The 25,740-nt window shown below is 36.8% G+C and overlaps 1 protein-coding gene across 50 annotated transcripts in view; it reads left to right on the forward strand.

The window, feature by feature from the left end:
* The window catches only part of HDAC9 (histone deacetylase 9), a 911,712-nt gene that overhangs the window by 470,900 nt on the left and 415,072 nt on the right, over positions 1-25,740 (forward strand). For all 50 annotated transcript variants that reach the window (XM_016957129.4, XM_063814095.1, XM_063814102.1 and 47 more), the window contains one exon: positions 24,292-24,533. In XM_016957129.4, the coding sequence (XP_016812618.1) occupies positions 24,292-24,533 (242 nt within the window). The remainder of the gene's footprint in view (positions 1-24,291; positions 24,534-25,740) is intronic.

Here is a 25,740-nt window from a genome sequence, read left to right on the forward strand (position 1 = left end):
TGGAGTTTTGCTGGCTCGTAAGTACTTGCCAACACTTCTTATAATACATCTTTTTGATTATAGCCATTCTAGTGCATGTGAAGTGGTATCTTATTTTAGTTTTGATTTGCATTGCCCTGAAGACTAAAAATGTTGAGTGATTTTCAAGGACTTATTGGCTATTTGTATATCTTCTCTGGAGAAATGTCTTTTCAAGTTCTTTGTCTGTTTTTTAATTGGGTCATTTTTATTTTGATTATTGAGTCGTAAGATTTTATTTTATACACGCTGAGTATTAAAGATATATAGTTTGCAATAATTTTCTTCCATTTTGTGGATTGATGGTATTATTTTCAGCAACAATTTTAATTTTGATGTAGTCCAATTTATGTGTTTTTCTCTTATTGCTTCTGCTTCTGATTTTGTTACCTAATAAACCATTGCTTAATCCAAAGTCACAAAGATTTACTCATGTATTTTCTTGTAGTTTTAACTCTTAACATTTTAATACGTGATCCATTTTGAGGTTTTCTGTGTGTATGTGATTAGTTGTCCCATCACCATTTGTTGAAAAACTATTATTTTCCCCATTGAAATAACATTCTTGTCTAAAATTGATTAACCATAAATGTAATGGTTTCTTTCTGGATTCTAAATTCTATACCATTCATCTGTACATCTGTCCTTCTGCCAGTACTTCTTTGTTGTATTATTATAACTTTGTAATAAGTTTTGAGATTGGAAAGTGTGAGTCCTCTATATTGTTCTTCCATTCTAAGGTTATTTTAGCTCTACTGGGTCTCTTCCATTTCCATATTAACTTTAAGATTAGTATGTCAATTGCCAGGGAAAAAAGATGGAATTTTGGTAGGGATTTCATGGAATCTGTGGATGAATTTGGGTAGTATTGCTATCTTAATAATATTAAATATTTAACCTATGAAAATGAAATGTTTTTCATTCATTTAGATCTCCTTTAATTTCCTTCCATACAGTGTTGTAATTTCGATGTACAAGGTTTGCACTTTTGTTAAATTTATGCCCAACAATTTTGTTCTTTTTGATGTAGGTCATGTTTTATTGATTAGTTATTTATTTTGGTTGTATTTACTGATCAAATTTTCCAAGATTTCATAAATATATTATGAAATATTTTGACAGAAAACTTTTGTGATGGCTAAGAAAAGTTTATTCCATTTATGTGCTCCCATTTTTGCTCTCAAATGATGTTGCCCACTGACTTTAAAATTAATTTCAAAAAGTTCAATGTGGCCATAATAGTGCTATTATAATCTCAGTATATCAGTGATTTTTAAAAACGGATTTCTACTTGTTTTATACAATTGGGTTTCAAATCCTGCTATTATACCTTGGAAATGTCTCTCAAAGTCATCTTTTTTTTCCATCCTGTGTTAAGCATTTGAAATATAAAATATATAAGCCTCCCCCAAAAATATGTAAGCTCCAGTTATTCAATGGTTATGTTTTTGTTATCTTCTTTTGTTGTTATTGTTAGCTTATTTTAGTTATTTCCCCATTTTCCATCCCCTAATATCTTTTACTCAGAAAATTTTCTTACAACCCCTACAGGCAGAATTAATTTTTCCTGTTTCTGTGATTACACAATGTATTTAAGGTGTTTAGCACAATATTCGTTATAGAGAATAGTCTCAAAACATGGCACCTGTCACCATCTCTAGTTATCTATTCAAATCATCAGTATTTGCCCATATCATACTCTATATCTTTGGTATGTTTTCTTGCCATCAATTCCCTCAGAACCACCCAACCCCCCCCAAGGAACTTAGATTTTTTTTTTATTATACTTTAAGTTCTAGGGTACATGTGCACAACATGCAGGTTTGTTACATAGGTATACATGTACCATGTTGATTTGCTGCTTTTTTTTTTTTTTTTTTTTTGAGACGGATTCTTGCTGTGTCTCCAGGCTGGAGTGCAATGCCACAATCTTGGCTGACTGCAACCCTGCTGTCCTAGGTTCAAGCAATTCTCCTGCCTTAGCCTCCCAAATAGCTGGGACTACAGGTGTGTGCCACCACGCCCAGCTAATTGTTTGTATTTTTAGTAGAGACAAGATTTCACCATGTTGGCCAGGATGGTCTCGAACTCCTGACCTCATGATCCGCCCGCCCCGGCCTCCCAAAGTGCTGGGATTACAGGCGTGAGCCACCGCACTCGGCCAGATTGTAAATTTTTTGACAACAATGACTATTCTCCTCATCTTTCTATGTTCAAGGCCTGCATAGTTTAGAAACAAGGAAACAGTACAGTTGCAAGCATACAATTGAAAAAAAAAATTGTCCATGGCTATAAATTAATTAATCTGTCCTGATTTTATGTCTGTCAAATTATAGGTAGTACTAACCCAGTAAGAGCTTTATTGATAAATAAATGAGAAATTACAGTTTTATCAAGTGTGAGGTAATCCCTTTTTTGGGGGCTTGCTTATTTCTATTAAGCTTCCAAGTATTTTTTAAAAGACAATTTGTATTCCTGGCTTTATTTTACAGTTTGGTTTTATCTATTCTATTTGCATACTGAGAGGAAGCTGGTATATAGCAGTCTAAGCTAAATGAAAAATAAGTGCGCAATTCTAATATTCAAAAACAGGATAGAAGATGTCCATTTTTTTTTTATTCTAAATAGGAATAATATGCACTATAATGTTTATATTTCTTCCAAGTATCTTGTACCACATGCTTATGATTGACATTGGGCCTCTATACCTATTCCTTTTCATTAAGAGACTACTTTTGTATTAATATTTTACCATTAGATTTTATTGAAACACTATTCAAAGTCCTCAAAATTTCAATTTTATACCTTTTTATTTTTCTGTAAGATGAAGCAATGTCTTTAGAACGTTATTTTAAGCTCATCTTTGGGCTTCCACTGTTTCCTCTACTTGCCCTTATTTTAAACTGGAAAATCCATGAATGTAATGACCACATCTTAGGCTCTTTCATATTTCAAATGCCTAAGCCAGCATGAAATAAATGTATTTTATTTATTTATTTATTTATTTATTATTTTGAGGCGGAGTTTCGCTCTTGTTGCCCAGGCTGGAGTGCAGTGGCACAATTTGGCTCACCGCAACCTCTGCCTCCCGGGTTCAAGGGATTCTCCTGCCTTGGCCTTCCGAGTCGTTTGGATTACAGGTATGCGCCAGCACGCCCAGCTAATTTTGTATTTTTAGTACAGATGGGGTTTCTCCATGTTGGTCAGGCTGATCTCAAACTGCCAACCTCAGGTGGTCCACCCGCCTCAGCCTCCCAAAGTGTTGGGATTACAGGCGTGAGCCACTGTGCTCAGGCAAATAAATGTATTTTTTAAAAAATATCCCATGGTTTATCATATAATGTAAAATCAAGAATCCAAATATTTTTCAAAGGGTAGAGAATTTCTGTGAGTAATTTTTTCCTCATCATCTTAATATCCAAACTCTACTTGCTCACAAGATTACTTAATCAGCATCATATCAGAGACAGCTTGCTGTGTTTACCATTGTTAGTTGGGCCAGCATATGTCCAAAACAGTTGGAATGAGAAAAACAGCCTTGACTTGAAGCCAAATTAGAGAGGGAGGAGGAGAAGAGTTCTTTAGCTGTTGAACAGGACTACATGTTTTGGACAGTGTAGGGTACTTCTGTAGAAAAAAAGAAAAAAAAGGGTGGGGAATTCTTTCAGCCAAAAAAAAAAAGGTGCATTTTGAAATATCTAAATGCACTGAAATAATAAAAGCAAATTGGTGATGTTGCTTTAATTTTATTTATATAAGCCTTTGCAAGTAATGAAATCTTTTTATGTTAACCAAAAAAAGAAAGAAAGAAAGAAAAGTATTCTAAGATATTTATAATGTGGATAATTTTTTTTTTTTTCAGTTTTACCCTAGCAACTTTAATTGGCTTAGTGGTTTCTAATTCTGGGCAATTTTCTGTTTCTTTATTAAGCAATGTGGGAGCTGTTGAATAACCATCACATTTCATAGGATCAGAATAATATTTCTGATTTTTCTCAAACTAGGTATTGTATTACTGTATAGTAAAAACTTTTTAAGTGAGGAAAATGTCTATTCTTGTTTTGCTAAGTAACATTACAAAAAGTAGATATTTTTGTGCATTCCACCCCCTTAAGAAGCAACTATTGTAGAAAGTGGTGTTTTCATTGAGAGAGAAAATGGAAAGTAATATTTTGCTATTTATTATGGAAAGTTAGAGGAGAGGTTTCCAAATACCACAATCAAGGAATAAAACAATTTTGACCACAACTGAATTTTATATATCAGGCAAAGCCTGTCCTAGGGTAGTTTTTAATTAGATAAAGCTTTCTTCAGAGTTCCTGCTTTCAATTCTCTGTCATTTCTTATCTAGTAGGGATCCCGCTTGCTTCCTAGTACCTCTCCCTTTCTTTACATCAGAATCTATTATGTATGGTGGTTATTGATTTACCCAAAGAAGTCAATGAAGGCCAACAGCAGTTGCCTTTTGCATGAGATATACTTTCTGATAAAGACTAAAAAAGTAAATCACACACACATACTTTCTGATAAAGACTAAAAAAGTAAATCACACACACATACACACAATTTTTAGGTGGGGAGGGAATAGCTTTGGCAGTAGAGGAAGCCTTGGGAATCACGGTTTTACCTCCCTGGTTTTATTTGTTTTATACATGAGAAACCCAGGATCCATAGACGTGGACTAATCAAGACTAGAACTGGAGACGCAGTGTTCTTTCTGCCAAATTCTGTTTCTTTACATTGACAAGATATTGGGCATTAGCAAGCAATTGAGAGTAGACTGATAGAGATGTTAATTTATTCATTACTTGTTCTTTAAAACAACTGTATCCCATGCTTGTGAGAATCAAGCAAGATGACAAAGATTTGTTACCAACGAGTTTGGTAAAGCATTTTCAGAGGAGTGTAGTGGATGTAGTAGGTTTGTACTCTAGGACCTGGAGGTGAGAGAAGACAGAGGAAGGATGTACCATACCGTATGTTCAGAACCAAACCTTCCCTCAGGTCCTGAGGTTATCAGGTCAAGTGTGTCGCAAGGCCTAGCTTCCTCTTTGCTAAAGATGAGTTTTTCTTAGGTGGTGCCTTAGTCATTTATGCAAATAGACATCTGCAGTGCCAGCCCCACCTGCTCTCCAGACATGCCCAGTAGTTTTTGAACCTTGGCTTTGAGTATGTCCTGCAGCATGCCAAATTTATCTCGAGGGGAATAAGCCCAAGTGAACCGCCTACGTAAATCTAACCAAGACAGGCCTAATGTGGCGGGTTGAATTTCTATGTTGAACTAAGGAATCGCATGGGGTTCTATGGCTATACTTCTCCCCACTAACTGGGCAAGGCGAGGAAACCTGAATAACAACCCCTATACAAGAGCATTTACCTTAGCATAGAGACAAATTGCACTGTTTGTTGTTCTCTCATTTCTTTTGTTTAACCATGATAATACTTACCTTTTTAGCTTCAAGATTTATAAATTCCAAGCAATTCATTTAAAGCATTTTTTTAAAAGCTTGAACTTAAAATTTTGTATAATGTGTTCTCTAGCTACTGAATATTCTACTGGTCTGATCTAAGTTATATTATAAATTTTGTGGAAAATAAGCAGAAGCCATTTTATTCAGAATGACTTTGCTAAGCTCTATGATTAGCAATGTATTTCCTATGATTTTGGGTTATATAAATTTAAATTTGCATTAATATCTGGAACAACATTTGGGTAAATATTTTTCCCATAGTTTTTAAACAATACCTAACTACCAGAACTATCTTGCATGAAGCACAAAATTTCTGTAGTGGTTTGACTACAGATCTATTACTAGGGTGATAGCCAAACTTGTAGTATTATTATTGCAGCTTTGAGGTGTATAAGATGTTTCTTTAAAACCTCAAGGTTTTAAAACATTCAGAATAAACTATATCAACCCACACATTAACAAACATTTAAATGTCAAATAAGCAGAATATCCTTTAATTTCTAACCATCCCTTTGCAAAACCCATTCCAATGTTGGTTTCTATAAAATATACTGGGGCCTTGTTAGTTTATACATACAGGATATATATATATATATATATATATATATATATATATATATATATATATATATGTAAGCTTGGAATTATGTAGCAACTGCTGCACAGATTGGAACAGTCTATGTCTTTCGCTATAATTTATTAAAAGAAATTTCAATTCAACAAGTATTTGTTCTATTTGTAGCTTATTGAAGGGTATACAATCTCTGTCTCATGGAAAAAGAGATAATTTAGGAGAACACTCCTGAATCTTTTAGTATGGAATATTATACAGGATCTTTCATTAGGACCATTCTAAATTAATATTTACCATATTATTAAATATGCAAGATAAAAAACACTGAAAAATAATATTGTATATGTGACAATGGCAAAGCTAACTGTAACCTGTCTAGTGCTCATTATTCTCGTCTGTGAAATGGGGATAATAGTAAAGCTGTGTATTCAGACAGAAAGTCCATCCAAAAGTCATAGCTAGCGCTCAGCATATGTTGCTCATTTTAAAGTGCCATCATTCTTATTTATATTTTTGTTTTCCAGTTGACTGCGTATTGTGAAGAGCAAGCAACAAAGTCTAAAATTAGTGTATCAATCTAGTGAAAATACTTAGAACTTGTTTTATATGGTGTTCTCCTGTCATGTTCTATTTCCTAATTATGTTTTATTTTAGATGAAATACACTATGATAATTTTTAACCTAATTCATTCAACCATTATAGCAGAGAGGTAGCTTGGAAATTTGTTTGTCACAGGGACATCCCACCATGTGAGAATAAAAATTGGGCCGGGCGCAGTGGCTCACACCTGTAATCCCAGAACTTTGGGAGGCCGAGGCGGATGGATCACCTGAGGTTGGGAGTTCGAGACCAGCCTGACCAATATAGAGAAACCTCCTCTCTACTAAAAATACAAAATTAGCTGGGCGTGGTGGCACATACCTGTAATACCAGCTACTCAGGAGGCTGAGGCAGGAGAATCGCTTGAACCCGGGAGGCGAAAGTTGCAATGAGCCGAGATCACGCCATTGCCCTCCAGCCTGGGCAACAAGAGCAAAATTCTGTCTCAAAAAAGTAAATAAATAAATAAAATAAAATAAAATTTGGCTATAGATTGATTCTCAGGAGCAGGAGTTCGCAAACTTTCTGTTAGGGGCAGATAATAAATATTTGAGATTTTGCAGCCTGTACTATCTCTGTGGCATTCAATTCTGACTTTTTAGTGCAAAAGCAGCTATACACAGTAAGTCAATGAATGAGAGTGGCTGTGTTCCAATTAATTTTATTTGTAAACACTGAAATTTGAATTTCATATATTTTTATGTCACAAAATATTTTCCTTTAAAAAATTGTTTTCCCAACCATTAAAAATGTAACAATCACTCTTAGGTTGCAGGCCATAAAAAATTAGGCAGGCTGGATGTGACCCATGAGCCACAGTTTCCTAACTCCTGTTCTGCATAGTTACCTTCATTGTAAATATTTTCAATAATTTCTTATACTTTTGATTGTACAAAGAGGTATGGCTTCAAATTACAGACTGATATCTCAGAGCTGTGCTTAAAGTATTGAGAAGCATTCTGTAATGCTGATGGTTTTCTCAATATTGGCTAATTCTATAAACAGATACTATGAGTTCTGCCAGAAATAGAAATTCTAATGACAGTCTAATTAAATAGAAGCCATGGAGAAGAATTATTACATTTTCTTATGCCAAATTATAAATGTCTTCAATTAATGCACAGATATTTATTTATTTATGTATATGTAAAATGTGGATTTTCTGACAGCCTCAGGCTCCTCTTTGTGGTAGAACCTTCTGTTTCTCTAATTAGTTGTGCCTTAATGGCCAGTAATTGTCTTTTATAATGCACAGGGAACCTAAAAAAAAACTGAAGTAAAAAAAAGAGACCATCACAGTCTATCTTTTCAAATCTTTTCTCATGCTGTCAAAAAACAGCTGCCTCTTACTTTTTGTTACTACTTTCTTCAATTAAAAAGTAATCTCAGAATTTATGAATAATACACCCAAACCTCATTAACACTGTTTACAGTTAATTATGATTTAGTATCTCTCTCTGTCTGATATAACCCAATGGGATTTAGTTAATCAAGTACCAAAGATGACTTCATTACCAGGCAGTCTTTACCTGTGAATCAGTAGATTCACAGATTGGAGAGTACAGCCATAGTGAATTTAAGAAAAACAAAAACAAAAACAAAAAAAATGCTAATTGCCTAGACTCAATAGAATTTTGTATAGCTAAAAGAAAAGGGTGAAATGTTAAATTTGGAATTCTTAAGTACAGAATTGTTCCTTAAAAAGAGTGCTGAAATACACACGTTAAGAAAGATGCTTTAGACTTACCTGAAAATACACAAGTGTGTCAAAATATGAAGAAATATATTCAATTACACATATCTCTGTGGAATATATTGACAATTATGAACAAATGTTTTTCTTCACCTTTAAAAACAAAAATATGTAATATTATTTTAACAAAAACTTTTCAGTCTCATCTGTGTCAAGGCATACTGCAGAATGAAATGTGTAGAAATAAAATGAAATGCCTATTTTGTACAAGTCAAATAGAATCAGAATGGAGTGGTTGAGATCATGGACTCTGGAGCTGGACGTGTGTTCTAATTCCTGTTGTACCTGTTAGTGGGTGTGTGACCTTGGCCAAGCTCCTCTGTGGCCTCCATTTTCCTCATTTGTAAGTAAGAATCCCAAGCACGTCTACTCCACAGGTTACTAGATATTGCAACCTCATCATGTGGTAAAGAACAAATGAATGAATATTTACTTTATAAAGCATTCAGAACGATGTTTGTTATACAGTAAGTGCTGTAATTAGTGTTGGTTCCATAATTTAAATTAGAATAAGAGAAACTCGGGAGACTGGCCAAAATTATGCTGTGACTCTTTGTGCTTACCCATGTTTGTAAAGCCAGACTTGGAATCAGTACATATAGGGAAGTCACATTTTATTAGAATGCTTAGGACCTCAAAACTCACCTATTTTAAAACTCACATATCCAAAGTGCTTCCTGACAAAGGATACTGGATATTTCTCTTTAGGAGCAAAAGTGGTGCCACCATGTGGCAATAACATAAATATAGTTGCCAATCCATTTAGCTTGGCAAGGCTTGAAATATGAGCACATTACATGAATTTTTAAAATGTTTGAACATTCAATTTTTTTCTAAATTGTATGTACAAAGTATAACTTTATTATTTTTAATTCAGCATTTTAAAATTCCCATAATTTCAATTCTCATAAAACGAGAGTGGCATTTTCTTTGAAAAAACAGTAATGTAATTTGCCTGTGATTTGAATTTGGCAAAATAAACAAATAATGCCCTTATAACACTGATTTTCAAACTGAGTTCCATGGAGCCTGCATTCCCTGGGGGAAAGGAATAGCGGAGGAAGTGAGTGGCTAGAACCTTGGTTCCTCCTCTCCGTCTTTTCTAAAACATTTCCACTTATGCTGGTTTTATATGTTGGAACTGTTCGTAAGATTTTATTTGAAGAAAATAAGAAAATATCCAGCCGTTTAAAGAAATGTTTTTCTTTTCTAAAAGCCAGTGCAGTCCTATATTAGGAGTTTCAGTGGGGCTTTAAAACTTTATTTTATTTTTTATTTTATTTTATTTTTTGGTAATAAAGATTTACTCAGAACTAGAAAACAGCTAAATTCTGGAGAAAAGGTAAGATGCATTGGTTGAAACCCTATTCCTGTTCTGCAGGACTGAAAAGATTAGAGCAGAGAAAAGGCAAAGACATGGTCTGAATCGCAGAAGAAAAGAAGGAAGGTATATCACACATGGCATTTCAGCTTTGTTTCTCCTACTTTTCCCGCATATTTTCATGTATGTTGTTGTCTTAAACATATTAAGCATTGAGGCTTTCAGAAAATATTCAACTGTTTTGTGCTGGCTAAAGGTAATTGTTTCCTGGTGGCAGGAGGCATGAACCAATGAAACTTTTTTTTTTTTTTCTGTCAAAATAGCACATAATGATGTACTTTTTGTAAGCAAGAATTCCTGATAGAAGAGTGGGAACACATTTTTGAAAAAGTTTATTTGCTGAGTAATTTGTTTAGAAAGAATGTTGTTAGAGAAGGATATTTGCTAAGAAAAATCATTTATTCAACTAATATTTATTAAACTTACAGTATAAGCTACATAATATACTAGGTTCTGGAGTTATAAGGGAATCCCTTGCCTCAAATATTAGGGTTTCATAATGAGAGGGAAGTTTTGTTAGTCATTTGAAATAGCTATTTGAAATAGTCAAATTTGAAATTTGACTATTTTGTCATATTCATAAATATGTCATATTCACAAATATGACTATTTGTCATATTCAAATATGACAAATAGCTATTTCAAATGACTAACAAAACTTCCCTCTCATTATGAAACCCTATATTTGAGGCAGAGGATTTCCTTATAACTCCAAGTATTTGTCTGTGACCTAGAAGAAAATATAAGTTGTAGAAAAAAATATGGGAAAGGGGACGGTTTGCACCATCTTCCTCGTAGTTCCTTTAGAAGTGAATTTACTTTAGATCCCAGAGGAAGAGTATTAGATCTGGCCACATAAGTAACTCTTTTATATTATTACCTATATTTTCTATTTTAAAACATTAAAATTTTGAATCTTCTCAAGATTTCATTTTCAGGTACATTTATATCAAATTGAATTTTAATCTCAAATTACAAAATAATATGGATTACCAACTAATATATAGGTTCTTAGCTTCTATTACCTTGGAGTCCCATAAATTGGCTTGATTTTGTTTCCATAGTGCAAGGAGCTGAATAAAGCTTTTACTCAGTTCTTAAATAGTAAAGAACTAGCAAACATTGCGATACTTTAGAACTAAGTGGCCATTACAAATTAGTTAGCAGTTCATGTTTGTGTTATGGTTTGTTATGACTGCTTAATTCAAAACCATATTTGCAGACAGGGAGTTTGGATTAAGTAAATCAAAATAGTAAAGGCTTTGATTAAGAAGTTAGCTTGCTTTAACTTAAATGTTGATATTTCAAGGCCTACTGATATTTTAGTCATTTGCGGTTATTTTTGTTTCCTGTTCAGACCCCTGGGAAATAAGAGAATAGTAAATCAAAGCCCAGGTTGCTTTTTGCATTTTTTTCCTTTTCATTTATGCCATGTAGTAGTTGACTTTAAGAAACTAAAGACATGGATAACTTGAACAGAATCACTGTGAGGGAGAATTGTATTTCTGGATTAATCAATTTAAATAATTCTTGTTATAAAATGATTCTTTTCATGTTTGATAATTTAGTAATTCTTTTTATTCCACGATAATGTTATCATAACTAGTGGAAAAGCAGCTAAAAATATCTGCATTACTAAAGTCCAATTTGGGCAGTATTGTTATCAAACTGAGGCTATGTTGCTTGGGTCTAGGGATCGCTAGGGCGTTGCTTCATCAGCCAGAAACCTCTGTGACAGGTGGTGCCTTCTGCCTGAGTATTGCTAGTGCCCGTTTCTTTCCACCCACTCGGCTCAACAGGCTGCACTCGGCTCGTGCTGCCAGCCCAGAACCCACACCTGCCAAGTACGAGCAAGGCGTGGAGCGGTGAGGGGTGTGTGTGTGATTGAGTGCAGGGTCTAGCCACTGCACACAGCTGGGCACACTGGCTGCTGTGGTGGGGCAGGCAGCTCCAGGCAACAACACAGGTGCCAGCTCCATGTGAGGAGGCTGAGGCTGGAGCACATGTACTGCACGCGGCTTCTGCTGTGGGCATCCGTGTCTGGATGAGGGGAACATGGTGGCACCCAGAAGCTTGGAGATGCCTGGAACCACTGAACCCCAAAGAGAGTGTCACAGCCCCCTGGCTCAGGGAGCCCCTGGGCCTGGGCTCCCCAAAGGGCCACAGCTCCTCTCCCCTTCTCATCGCCCACAACATGGCAAGCGGGAGGGTGTGTTTCAGCCCTGTTCGTGTTAACAGCTCTTTTAGTCCCACCATTTGATGTGTTCCGAGTTCTTGTTTCATACCCAGGAAGAATGAGGTATGCAGACAGCTGGAGGCTGAGCAAAGCGAAGAGGAGCTTCACTGATTGGCAGAACAGTTCTCAAGAGACCCAAAGTGGGCAGCTCCTTTCTGCAAGCAGGTCATCCTGACGAGTGTCCAGCTCTCAGTGGAGAGGAGACCCACAGTGGTTAGCTCCTTTCTCCAGGCAGGTCATCCCAACACGTGTCCAGCTTTCAGTGGAGAGGAGACCCACAGTGGGTAGCTCCTTCCCCCAATCAGTAGTCCAGACATCTGTGCAGCCCTCAGTGGAGAGGTGACCTAGAACGGGTAGCTTCTATCGGCAAGCAGGTCGTCCCATCCTCTGCCTCAGTCTGGCTGAGTCCAGGGTCGTTATGCGCTTCAGAGGAGAGGAAGTATGTGCTAATTGGTCCATGGACGGCCATGGGTGGGCCTGGATAAAGCACCGTAAGTTCTCACTCTGGTCCACGGAACTGACAGCCTGGCCCCCAGGATTTTGGCTGTCCCTGGCTTGAAGGTGGGGCTTCACCAGGTACCCTCCCCTTTCTACCCAGGAGCTTGTCTGCCTCCTGCCGCCATCAATTATGTTGTTCACGGTTCCCAGGCTGTTGCCGAAGGGCACCTGCAGGCCCCTGTTGAGCTGCCCTCAATCTCCCACTCATGCTCTTTGGTGCCCAAGTCCAAAGGAGGCCAAGACGACAGGGGGCTGGCGTGTCAGTGCTGCCCTGAGCATGCACATACCCAGCCGGGTTGCGACAGTGCCTGGGCTTGGCCTGAACTGAGCGAGTGCTGGGAGCATGGAGAGGCCAGGCAGCGAGAGCAGGCACTTCCAAGCCTGTGGGGAGCAGAGGACCTACCAGGTCCCCGACTGTGCGCAGGGATGCCTGGGTCCATAGCTGCAGCTGCACCCCGGAGGGTGGGGCTTCTGCCCCTCAACTCGAAAGCGGGTGAGGCTCCCGCCTGTTCCCAGCTCCTGCGGGCTCCATGGAGTGGGCAGCCCCCGCCCCCACTGCAGCTGGTGTCATGGCAGCAGCCCTTCTGGACAGGCCTGCCACTGCCATCACATGTTTTCCCATTTTCTATTTTTGGTGATAGCAAATTCAAACTTCTTAATTTACTTTTCCTGAAAAAAGTTGCCTTTCAAGACTACACATTTTAATGAAGAGCCTTCAGTAATAAGCATTTCAGCATGTCTCAAAAAAGATTCAACTGTTGGTTATTTTAGCTAAAATGTCAAGGAATTTTGATTAACTTTAAAAGGATTTACCTTTTATATTTACATTTATTAATTTAATTTTTATCTTTAAAATGGAAGATTTGAAAAAAAATCTTAGCTTAGCTTGCAGCTTACCAGTTCTGGTGTAATTTTCAGTAATATAACATGGAGTATTCAATCATGAATTAGCCATTATTATTTAAATAATTCACGGTGTGACCTATACTGGGTTATCCCTACTGAAGCAAACAGCATGAATGGGTAAGTTTTATTTTCCTCAGTGTTCACTTACTCCATGTTGTCACGTGTCGGCACATTGAATTTTAAGAGATACAGTGGAGTCTAGGAAATGCAAAATTACACCTTGGGTGGAAAAACTTTTCAGATTGTTTTCAAATACTTATGCAGTGTTGCCAGAAATGCGTTAACTTAGAAATTTAACTAGTAAAACAGCATATATTTGTAATTCAAACAGTCAAAAAGCCCAGTAAGTCATTGCTTTAGGATTTTAATCGGGTATGTGTGTATGTGAACATATACATGCAGATGTGCACATGTGTTACTAATTTTATTCCCATAATCTTGTGACTATTATTCATTCATTCATTCATTCACCACAGTGCACCACACATGCACTGAGGCCTTACTATGTTTTCATGTTGTACTAAGCACTGAAAACATAGTCTCTGCCCTCATGAAATTTGGAATAGTGGTAAAGATAGACAAATGAATGTTATGAAAACAACTGAGAAATTTAATGGGAAAATTAAATAAAACTCAGAAAAACATCTATATTAAATCATGTTTTAGCTAAGATATGAAGGATAGGACTAATCTAGAGAAATGTGTTGGTATTGGGGGAAAGGTTTTAGGAAGAGAGAACACATAAGGAAAATCTCTGAGACCCTGGAGTGCATAACATGTTTAAGGAACTGAAAAATCAGTGTGGCTTGAGTGAGTGGAGGACAGGTATTATTGAGGCTGGAAATATACAGAGAAAGCACACTATGGAGAAACAGGCCAGCCATATTAGAGACAGAGGCTCCACTGATGAGTGTTAGCCAGGAATGTAACAGAAGTGCTTTAATAAAACAGGCAGCAGTGGCAGAGAGACCTTGATGGCTTCAAAAACTATTTAGGAGTAGGGGCCAGTCGGGCTGACTCATCCCTGTAATCCCAGCACTTTGGGAGGCAGAGGTGGGAGGATCACTTGAGGTCAGGAGTTCAAAACCAGCTTGGCAAATGTAGTAAAACCCCATCTCCACTAAAAATACAAAAATTAGCCAGGCATGCTGGTGCACACCTATAGTCCCAGCTACTCGGGAGGCTGATGCAGGAGAATGACTTAAACCCGGCAGGCAGAGGTTGCAGTGAGCCGAGATCGCGCCACTGCACTCCAGCTGTCAGAGTGAGACTTCATGTCAAAAAAAAAAAAAAAAATCAGGAGTAGGAAAGATAATTTCTATCAATTAGGTAATAAAAGAGAGAGAAGTCACTATCACTTCTCTGTTTCTCTTGTCTGCAATGATAAAAAAAAAAATACAGGGATACTGGAGAAAAGAACAGTAAGAGACAGCTAAAGAGAATCCCAGTAGTACCTGTACATATGAGTTGCACATTTGGTGGAATAGATGTTTAAGCTGGAGATAGAATTGTCAACATAGAGGAAGCAAAGCCCTAGGAATGGAAGGGATCTGCAGTGAGAGAGAAAAAGAGAGAGAGAGAGAGACTCTTTTCCATTAGTTTCCCATTCCATGACATACTTCCACCAGACATAAACTGTTCCTTCATGCCTTTATTCTACTTTAAATCATTTGATGTCAGTATGTCAATTAGCATTCACAGAATAAGATAAGGGAAACTTTTTTTAGTCTCATTTACATCTCACAACTAAATAGGCCAGATTTTGTTAGGGAATAAACTCAGAGGCTGCTGAGGGGTTGAATAACTTGTCTCTCTGACAGTGGTGGCCATGGCTTCTGCCACACTGCTTGTTTTGTGAAACAACCAAGTCTCCTGCCTACCTTTCTGACCTTTCATTCCACCTGTGCCTTGTAGAGTCCAATCACAAGTCATTTGCAGTTTCCTTTTTCTTTTCCTGTTCCTGTGTACATGCTCTTCTGCTCTGAGTTCACGTCTCTGTGTTTTTGGTGGCATAGGGAGGGTTAGGCAAACATGCTTTCTTTGTGAAGCCTTTTCTGACTCTACCTGAAATAATCAGTGGTTTCTCTTTTTCAAAATTTCTCTGTAACAAATAACATAGGACATTATTTTTCAGTTGGATGCCTGTCTCATGCCTTTCTCCTATTCACAGAACCTGATTACCTTGCCCTACCCTGCCCAACCCCATTTTATATGTACTTTATGTGAGCTTTGGCAAGCAGGGACCACATTATACTTTTTATTTTTATTTCCATTGTATTTAGCAGAGTAATAGCATATGCTCAAAAAATGTTTGTTGAATTAAGTTGATAAAGAAGGAAGACATGGGCAAGAAATATAGTGTAAAAGGCAGGAAGGAAACTATGTGTTAAGAGACAGTGGTTTAGCCCCCAAAAAAGGTAGCAAGAGATAAGTCTAGAGAGGTGTTGGTGAAACTCGTCTGTGGTAAAATTTGTTGGGGCAAACAGTATTTATGAAACCCAATCCATAATACATAACATGGATAGAAAGAATGAGACTGAAAAAAAGGACTTGTTAAAAAAAATTTAAAAACCTTGGCAGCTGTCCCCTCTCCCCAAAACACACACATCCTCCCCACTCACGCCCCCACTTCTGCCTCCACCTCCATCTCTATCTCCATCCCCATCAGCTTAGCTTGACTTTTGGGAGCTAGAATCCCAAAGATCCCTTTCCCAGAGTGCTCTGCTCCAGACCTAGCAGCTGCAGGGAACTGTGGGTATTTTGTGATTTTGGAGCCAGAGAAACAAGATGGTGAGTGACCTCCACAAACTGAGGGAAAATGTTTGGGTTTTGGCTGGGCTTCTTCTGAGCAGTAGTGCAGCCCTAATTGATTCTTCTCTTTTCCACACAATGACATCGAAGGTGTTTTGGCCTGCTATTCGTAACGACCCCTTCACACATGTTAGCCTGCGGAAAGAAGCTCTACTGAGCAGAGGGGATCAGCTTTCCCCAGGTGGATTTTGGGCCATGTTACCCAAAGAAAACTTCTGTTTTCTGTTTTGTGTCACTCTTCTCAGTAGCTTTGCTCTGTAGGCCAGCCCTGGAGGCCCCTTCTCTGCAGAGGGTTAGAGGCCTGTCCCCAGTCCCTCATCATCATATTTCAGGATGGCTGGAAGCAGTGGTTCCAAGGCCAAATTCATCATCAGTGGGAAATACAAACTGGTGTGGAAGATCACATCTGGCTTTTTTGGGGACGTTTATCAGGCAAAGAACATAACCAATAGTAAGGAAGTGGCGCTAGCATCCTTGAATTCTGGAAAGCTAGGTATTTCTCATTGCAGTCCCAGAGAAAACTTTTTAGATTCTTCAAGGCGGGTTAATATTTCAACATGACATGGTATGATTAGAGCAAAGACTGCAATGTGCTACTCTTGGATCTTCAGCCCTCAAGACCTCTTCATTTTCTTTTGGAGAAGGCTCCCAGTGAAAACCCTAGTTAGGTTAGCAGACCAGATGACTGGTAGAATTGCATATGTGCATGCAAAGAATTTGAGTCACAGTTTAAACCAGATAACTTCCTAATCAGTATTGAGTATTGCTATAGGAAGTTATTCCTTATTGATTTTGATTTGCTGAAAAAGTACAGAAACAATAGGTTAAGGCAGCACATATCATAGAGGAGATAGTAATCTCTAGCACCACTTGCTAAGTTAGCATCAGTGCACATCTTGGTATTGATCAGAGTTTTAGAGATGACATGTTATCATCATGATACATGTAAATGTAATTTAATAGAACCAGCCTGCCATGGCAAAGATTAAAGTCTGCAACAAAGAACAGAAAAATGAAAATGTTAATGAGAGAATGATAAAATGAAAAGGAGTTGATGGAAGATATCTACTCCTGTTGAAATTTTGTATAAGGGGTTTTCTGCAGAATTTGCAGTAAACTATTGTTATGGATCACACGTTAAGGAAGACTTGAGACAGCTATTCCACAATATTTTCTGGACCCTGAACTGCTGATATTAAATACATATTTGGTTGAATATTGTTAAAGCAGAAAACAGTGCAGAAGGCAGCCTCTTCCCATGGAGTTAGCATGCCCAAACTCTCACAGGTTTCCATGCATGAAGGGAGGAACAGAAGAAGCAGAATAGATAATCAGAGTAACATTTGTATATCCCCAGATCCAGAAATTTTAGTTCATATGTCGCATTGCCAGTGTTGTGAACAACCATTTCCCAGGTAAAAATAACTTAGGAATAAAATGGCTCTGGGCAGCATTGCTGATATAACCAAGTTGTGGCCTCTGTAATTATGTATATTAACTGAAGTTGTTAAACATGCTTTCAATTTTTATAGCACCTTTTTCAGTGGAAAACTTAACTAAATAATTGGCATATACCAATTTGTGTTGAGAGTTTTTCCATGCCTGTGTGTGTGTGTGTATGTGTGTGTGTGAAAACCTATTATTTTGAACTCTACTGCTTTGAGAAGGGCCATATGGTTGTATATGCACAAAATTGCGCATTCTTAAAGTTTTTTCATACGTAAGGCTTGCAAGTTGTTTACTTAAAACATTAAAATGGATGGCATCTTGCCTAAGGCAGCTGATAAAGTAGCAACGAAAGAGTCCAGTTTTTGAACATATGAAAATTCTGTTTGTTATACTATGAATAGCAGCATCTAAAGTGAAGAAGTAAGAAATACTCTGTGGTAACTAGATTATCCTTAGTACTCTGAATGAACTCTTTAACGACCCTTGAATTAAAAAATATTTGTTACAGAAATTGAAAGCTAAACGTGAATGTTCATGTTCATGCTCAAATAAATGTAATTATTATGAACACCTACATGATTTGGGATTTTGGTTTTATTTTGAAATGAGAGCTCTTTCATTTACAAGTTCACTAAAAACTCAAATGTTTCTTGAAAATCACAGGAGCTTATAAACATTAAAAAGAAGGAATAACTATTGAACAAATAAGACAGACACTGTCAAGAACGGGCAGGACTTTGCAAAGTGATAATTAAGACTAGTTAATATTTATGTGGAAAAGTTCTGACTGGGCATTTGGAACATAATAATATGAATAATATAATATAATAAATATAGCATACATTTGCATTTATTTGCAACCTCGGACAAGCAAGATGAGTCCAAATAAAGCTAGCTTCATAGTCCTTTCTTACATGTGTCACAAGGTCTTGAGATCAGTTTAAAAAACATGTTTTATTTACAACTAATGTGAATACTAATATTTGCTGTCATCAGATTCCTTCGAAAATAACATATGCATCACTGGCCACCTGTTCTAAGTAATTTTTGAGGAATTTGCATGTTCCCAGACAAGGAATATTGTGAACAGAGATGATTCTATTTATCCACTGTTAAAAATGGCAGTAAATTTTTCCTTGTAAGTTGATTTCTAATTATGATAATATGGCAGCTATGGACAATGCCCTTTCTTAAACATACTGGGATGTAAAAGTGACCGTAACTTGTTGAAACTCAGTCCTGGTATTGTGTTACTATTATTTCTCCTGGGGAGGCTTATTAGCCTGTCACAAAAGATGTAAGAAAAATCCAACATTCCTTTTGGAATATGATGAGCCTTTGTCACCCACAATGCAATTAATGTTAAAAATAGAAAGAATGGCTATGATATGATTATGATTAGGCAGAGATGAGCTATTGTCCAAGTAACAGGAACTAATCTAGCAGGCCAAAGATGACCTACACAGAACCATCAGTGTGCTGATTGCCATTTCTCTCTGAGTTTGATGAAATATTCATGCCTTTGCTCTCCTCTCTGCAAGCACTATTGATTTCTTGTATAAACGCTGCTATATTTAGTCTAGACAAATGGAATGTGGATTGCTGCTGAATAAATTGGATGAAAGACTGGGATCTTGCCTGCCACTTTCTCTCAGTCTTGGGCAATTATTTATAATCAAGAGCAGTTTTTGTAAGTTGAGGGTGATTTTTCACAATTTAGTGATTAGTCTCTGAACAAAGGCAAGCAGTTAGACACAATCATTTCTGTTGGGATAGCAGGTTAAGAAGTCAAATTACCCTTTGAGGTTTACAATAACTGTTTCAGAGACTTGTAGGACTTTTTTTCTTATCTTTTTAAAAAAGCTTTTTTAGAGGTTTGATGTTTGTAGTTCATGGATAACAAGAATGCCAGCAAGAAGAGACTCCAGGGTCTCTTGAATTTTTACATTTTGTCTTTATAGGGTTAAGTTCTGACCTTTGTTTTTTGAGATTTCCATGTAAAAGCTGAAGGCTATAGCTTGGCCTTTTTAATGTAAAAATGAAATATATCATTAACTGCCATTGCTTTTGGTTGGAATTATGCCAACTCTTTTAGTTAATATTCAAAATCTCATGTTACTCCAGAGCCTTGACTAAAAGTTCTACATTGGGTGCTACAATTAAGAGATCTTACAGGCCATCATTCTAATTTGCATCTGAACTTGTCATGATTAATTTCTTTCCTTCCACAAATATCACCTTTGAGAAGTCAATGTCCACCAAACTATAGTTCATTTATAAATTATTTTCCCATTTTCATTAAAGTGACACATAAAGTACCATCAGTGCAAACTTCTGGTCAATCCATGGCAAAATAACCAATGTGAGCAACCCAAGATTGATATCAGTCTGCATGCACAGGCACATGCACATGGACATTCAACTCAGATGACCAGCAAGGACATTTAAGTATATGAAGCCTTAACATCTGTAGACAGGATTTCCGTTAGCCTTTTTTTACTCACTGAAAATAACTCTTAAATTCACATGGAAAATTAACTTCGTAGTTCCCAAACTGGAATCTGCAAATTTAAGTTAGTTACTTATAGTAATAGAGCATTAGATGCAATTTGGAAAAATACAGAAAAGTAAAGGGAGAATCATTCATATTTCCATCTAAAATACAGCCATCTTCTGTTCTCTACATCACCAGTCATTGCTATTAGAATTTAAAAACTAATATGATTTAAAAACCGTGGTAGAATATGTGCTCGATAAGGGCTGGAATTTTTGTCTTTCTTTAAAATACCAAACCCCAACATCTAGAATGAAGCCTGGGACTTTAAGGGGCTTGATAAATCTATTTTGACTACATTGCTTATATATATATATATATTTTAAATGGTTATCATAGTGTAAATATCACTTTTTTCACTTAATGTAACAACTTTTTTAATGTTCCCACAAACATTATTTTTAATGAATGCGTAGCTTTTCTACCAAATGGATGCGACTTATTTTGCTGAGACATTTCCTTGTAGTTGGTGATTTCAATAACAATACTAGAACTCTAGTAAATAATATGACGTTGAACTGTTTTTTTCCCTATTCAGTATTATCTCGTGGAGATATAATCCTAGAGTTGGCAAACCTGAATCAAATGGTAGAAATATGTAACACTTCTTGATACATATTACCAAATTGGTTTTGCATAAGTTTTGTACCAATTGACAGCTCCACTTGCCATAAATAATCGTCTCTTTGGTCATACGCTTAGCCTATACAATGGGGCATTGTACACGTATATGTATACATGTGGGTCATATATATGATAATAATTAATGATGCTCTATTTTGATTCATAATTTGCAATTCTTTACTAGTGAAGGTAATTTTCAGTTGTTGCATTCTTTTATTTGTTTTGATCTAGATGTTTTAGTGTTTTTATTTGCTAATGTTTAGTAGAAATTGTGTGCCATTTTATTTTTATATTTGTTTCTAATATTTTTGTTTTGTTAGCTACTTACTATTGATGGTTTATTTTAATATATAAGAAATTTCCATTTCATATAATAAAAAAGCAAAAACAAACATCTGTTAAGGGCTGTGCTACATGGTATTAGTACTTACTGTTACTATCTCCAAGTTACGGATGAGGGAACAGAGGCCTAGGGAAATTAATAACATCTTCAATGTTACACACATGAAAGAGTCAAATAAGCATTTAGATTATAGAACAGAATTTGAAAACTGGTACATGTAAAGACTGAAGCATTTTGTTTGGTTCCTGGAGTATTTAAAGCTTTTGAAGAGCCTGGTGCTGTGACTCATGCCTATAATCTCAGAACTTGGGAGCTCAGGCAGGAGGATCACTTGAGGTCAGGAATTCAAGACCAGCCTTGGCAACATAGCAAGATAATACCCCAGCTCCCACTGCCCTGACCCCAGCTATAAAAAAAAAAAAAGAAAGAAAGAAACAAAGAAAAATTTAGCTGGTCATGGTGATATGCACCTAAAGTCCCAGATACTTGGGAGGCTGAGGCAGAAGGATCCCTTGAGCCAGGAAGTTCTAGACTGCAGTGAGCTATGATTGCACCACTGCACTACAGCCTGGACGAAAAAGTGAGCCCTCCAGCAGCCTAAAAAGTCTTTCAGTTTAATTTTCAGTTAACAATTATTTCTGTCTACACTGGATCTGTATTTTCTTTTTCTCCCACAACTCCCACAAATAGTTGGTTTTATCTGAGTAGTGACTGGCCTCTTTTGAAAAGCCATGCAATCCAGTTTCCCACAGTTTCCCCTCCAAAATTCCTGTTGTCTTTAGCTTAACCTTTTACACTGAACTACAGAATTTTCCCGATTGTTGTGGGTAAGGGTCATACTCAAAATATTTAACAACCAGTTTGGCATGGATGCTGGTCATTCAAAATGTCAGAATGGACACCAACAATAAATAAATGGTACACCTGGATATCTATCCTGTCTGTGAGTTTTCCTGCTTAAACTATTCCTTTAGAAAGCAGCATTCTTTTTTTTTTTTTTTTTTTGGAGACAGTCTCGCTCTGTCACCCAGGCTGGAGTGCAGTGGCGAGATCTCGGCTCACTGCAAGCTCCGCCTCCCAGGTTCACGCCATTCTCCTGCCTCAGCTGGGACTACAGGCACCCGCCACCACACCCGGCTAATTTTTTGTATTTTTATTTTTATTTTATTTATTTTATTTATTTTTTCTTTTTTCTCTTTTTTTTATTTTAATTTTTTTATTATACTTTAAGTTTTAGGGTACATGTGCACATTGTGCAGGTTAGTTACATATGTATACATGTGCCATGCTGGTGCGCTGCACCCACTAACTCGTCATCTAGCATTAGGTATATCTCCCAATGCTATCCCTCCCCCCCTCCCCCCACCCCCCACCCCACCACAGTCCCCAGAGTGTGATATTCCCCTTCCTGTGTCCATGTGATCTCATTGTTCAGTTCCCACCTATGAGTGAGAATATGCAGTGTTTGGTTTTTTGTTCTTGCGATAGTTTACTGAGAATGATGATTTCCAATTTCATCCATGTCCCTACAAAGGACATGAACTCAACATTTTTTATGGCTGCATAGTATTCCATGGTGTATATGTGCCACATTTTCTTAATCCAGTCTGTCATTGTTGGACATTTGGGTTGGTTCCAAGTCTTTGCTATTGTGAATAATGCCGCAATAAACATACGTGTGCATGTGTCTTTATAGCAGCATGATTTATAGTCCTTTGGGTATATACCCAGTAATGGGATGGCTGGGTCAAATGGTATTTCTAGTTCTAGGTCCCTGAGGAATCGCCACACTGACTTCCACAGTGGTTGAACTAGTTTACAGTCCCACCAACAGTGTAAAAGTGTTCCTGTTTCTCCACATCCTCTCCAGCACCTGTTGTTTCCTGACTTTTTAATGATTGCCATTCTAACTGGTGTGAGATGGTATCTCATTGTGGTTTTGATTTGCATTTCTCTGATGGCCAGTGATGATGAGCATTTTTTCATGTGTTTTTTGGCTGCATAAATGTCTTCTTTTGAGAAGTGTCTGTTCATGTCCTTCGCCCACTTTTTGATGGGGTTGTTTGTTTTTTTCTTGTAAATTTGTTAATTTTTTGTATTTTTAGTAGAGAAGGGATTTCACCATGTTGGCCAGGATGGTCTCGATCTCCTGACCTCATGATCTGCCTGCCTTGGCCTCCCAAAGTGCTGTGATTACAGGTGTGAGCCACCGCGCCGGGCCCTGAAAGCAGCATTCTTATCTACTAAGAGTTTTTGCTAAGAATTTTATATCTATTATCTAATTTAATTTGTATAAATTTAAATATTATCATCTGTAGTTATTCTCAGATCATCAAATCTTTTTTACTCCAGTGGTTTGATTAAATACTTGTTTTAAGTTTCCTCATACTTTTTCCACCTTGTTTATTTTAGGAATGAGGTAGCTGAGATACAGATTATTACCAATTAAACATCAGGACTTAGAAACTTGGCTACTTTCACTCCTTGTTGTTTGGATCTGGCACCATTGCTGTGGTTAATTACCATTTTCCACATTTTAGCATGCAGTTGTCTATTCTGTCTTTGGTACATCCAATAGTGCTGCAAATACGTTATATTACAACCTTTACTCTGTAAAGTTGAAGATATCTTCTGACGCTGATTACAAAGGAAGATGTTCTTAAGTGTACAAATGTAGTCATGGTGGAAGTTCTCTCTTAGAGCCTCTTTTCCTCAACATAATTCCATTTTTTTTTGTCCTCGTTGACTTGATTTTTGTTAGTGGTTCAGTAGAATAAGTTTTATGAATGACTGATACCAGTAAACAATTGAAGTCACCTGTTTGTAAAAGGAAATTGTGGAAGATTCATGGCAGAGTGCAAATTGCTGAATGAAAATTAGCCTATGGCCCATTTATCAAAACTAATGTACAAATGACTTTATATCATCATTGTAAAGAAATGGCTAGAGTCATTGGCATAAAATTTGTTGTACAGGGTCTTATACTTTTTATTTGTTTCCAAATCAATGTGCTAATTTCCAATCTTCTATTACCCTCCCCCACCCCATTTCCCTTTTTTTCTGGTTCTTTAGTGGATGTGAAGTCAGAAGTTCCTGTGGGCCTGGAGCCCATCTCACCTTTAGACCTAAGGACAGACCTCAGGATGATGATGCCCGTGGTGGACCCTGTTGTCCGTGAGAAGCAATTGCAGCAGGAATTACTTCTTATCCAGCAGCAGCAACAAATCCAGAAGCAGCTTCTGATAGCAGAGTTTCAGAAACAGCATGAGAACTTGACACGGCAGCACCAGGCTCAGCTTCAGGAGCATATCAAGGTAGCAAATGCTTCTTTGTCTGTGACCTTACTCAGGAGTCTGCACCGTGGTGGGCATGAACAGTGCCCATGGGAACACTTTGCGGGTAGATTCAGTGTGATTAAGACATGGATATATGGCTTGAAGGGAATTGTGATTTTACTAGTGAAAACTTTGGGTAAGTACCTGTTAAAAACCTGTTTTGCTTCTCAGAGGGACCTTCTTTATCCTTTAGCACATAGAATCAATAGTAGGGAATAGTAACTTCCTATCCTAATTTTAGATTCTCTCCTACGTGATTTTGTTCATTTGCCCCATCTGCTCTCCACCAAGAAGAAGCATGAGCCTAGAAGACCCATTTTATATTTCATTTCTGAAGAGTCGACATGTACTCTTTGTGAGAAAGGATAAATTAGTCACCTTATATGAAGAGAGCTGTTTTTAAAAAACAAACATGGTGTATAAGTAGATGTTCTGAGTTTGTCCGACTCTTCCTTATAGAAAAAGTCTCATAATGTACACATTCAAAATAATAGTATAATAAAAAGCTTAAGGGAGTTATAAATGGAGAAACTGGTGCAAATATTTTTATAGACTGTAAGTATTTGGGAGTAGTCGACAATTTGAGACTAAAGTTGTTTAAATTATTCTAGCACAAATATATCCATATTCCAGAATTTTTAATAATAACTTATTTTATTATCAAATAATATTAGATGTGTCTGTTTTTTAAATTTTGTATCTTCAGAGATAAATATTACTTTAGCTTTATTTGTAAAACATCTTGCAACTTCTTGACAAAGACAGTTGAAACAAGGCTATTTAATTTGAATTTATTATGACAGAGAAAAGCAGAAAAGATTTACAATAAAAATTTTATTTTTATATCTAACTTTCAAAGATGACAAACACTTGCTAATTTGTGAATGTAATAAATTATGTTATCTCATACTTTATTGTTTTGTATTATAGGAACTTTATTACTTGCATATCAAGTACAAGCACATTGATAGAGGGTTGATATAGATAACTGATGTTACTAGTATGTAATTTTACCACATTAATATGACAGTTTCTAAGGAAGTAAAAATGCTATCTTCTTCTCTATATTACTTGGTTTACAAGATGTTTCTTAATCCTAAAAGAACTTTATTATCTTATATTCCTAAAAAGACTCTTTGACAAGTGATATAAAATATATTTATTTCTTTTAGTAGTGAACTTTCCA

Source organism: Pan troglodytes, chromosome 6, assembly GCF_028858775.2.
Source record: "Pan troglodytes isolate AG18354 chromosome 6, NHGRI_mPanTro3-v2.0_pri, whole genome shotgun sequence".
Classification (NCBI taxonomy): domain Eukaryota; kingdom Metazoa; phylum Chordata; class Mammalia; order Primates; family Hominidae; genus Pan; species Pan troglodytes.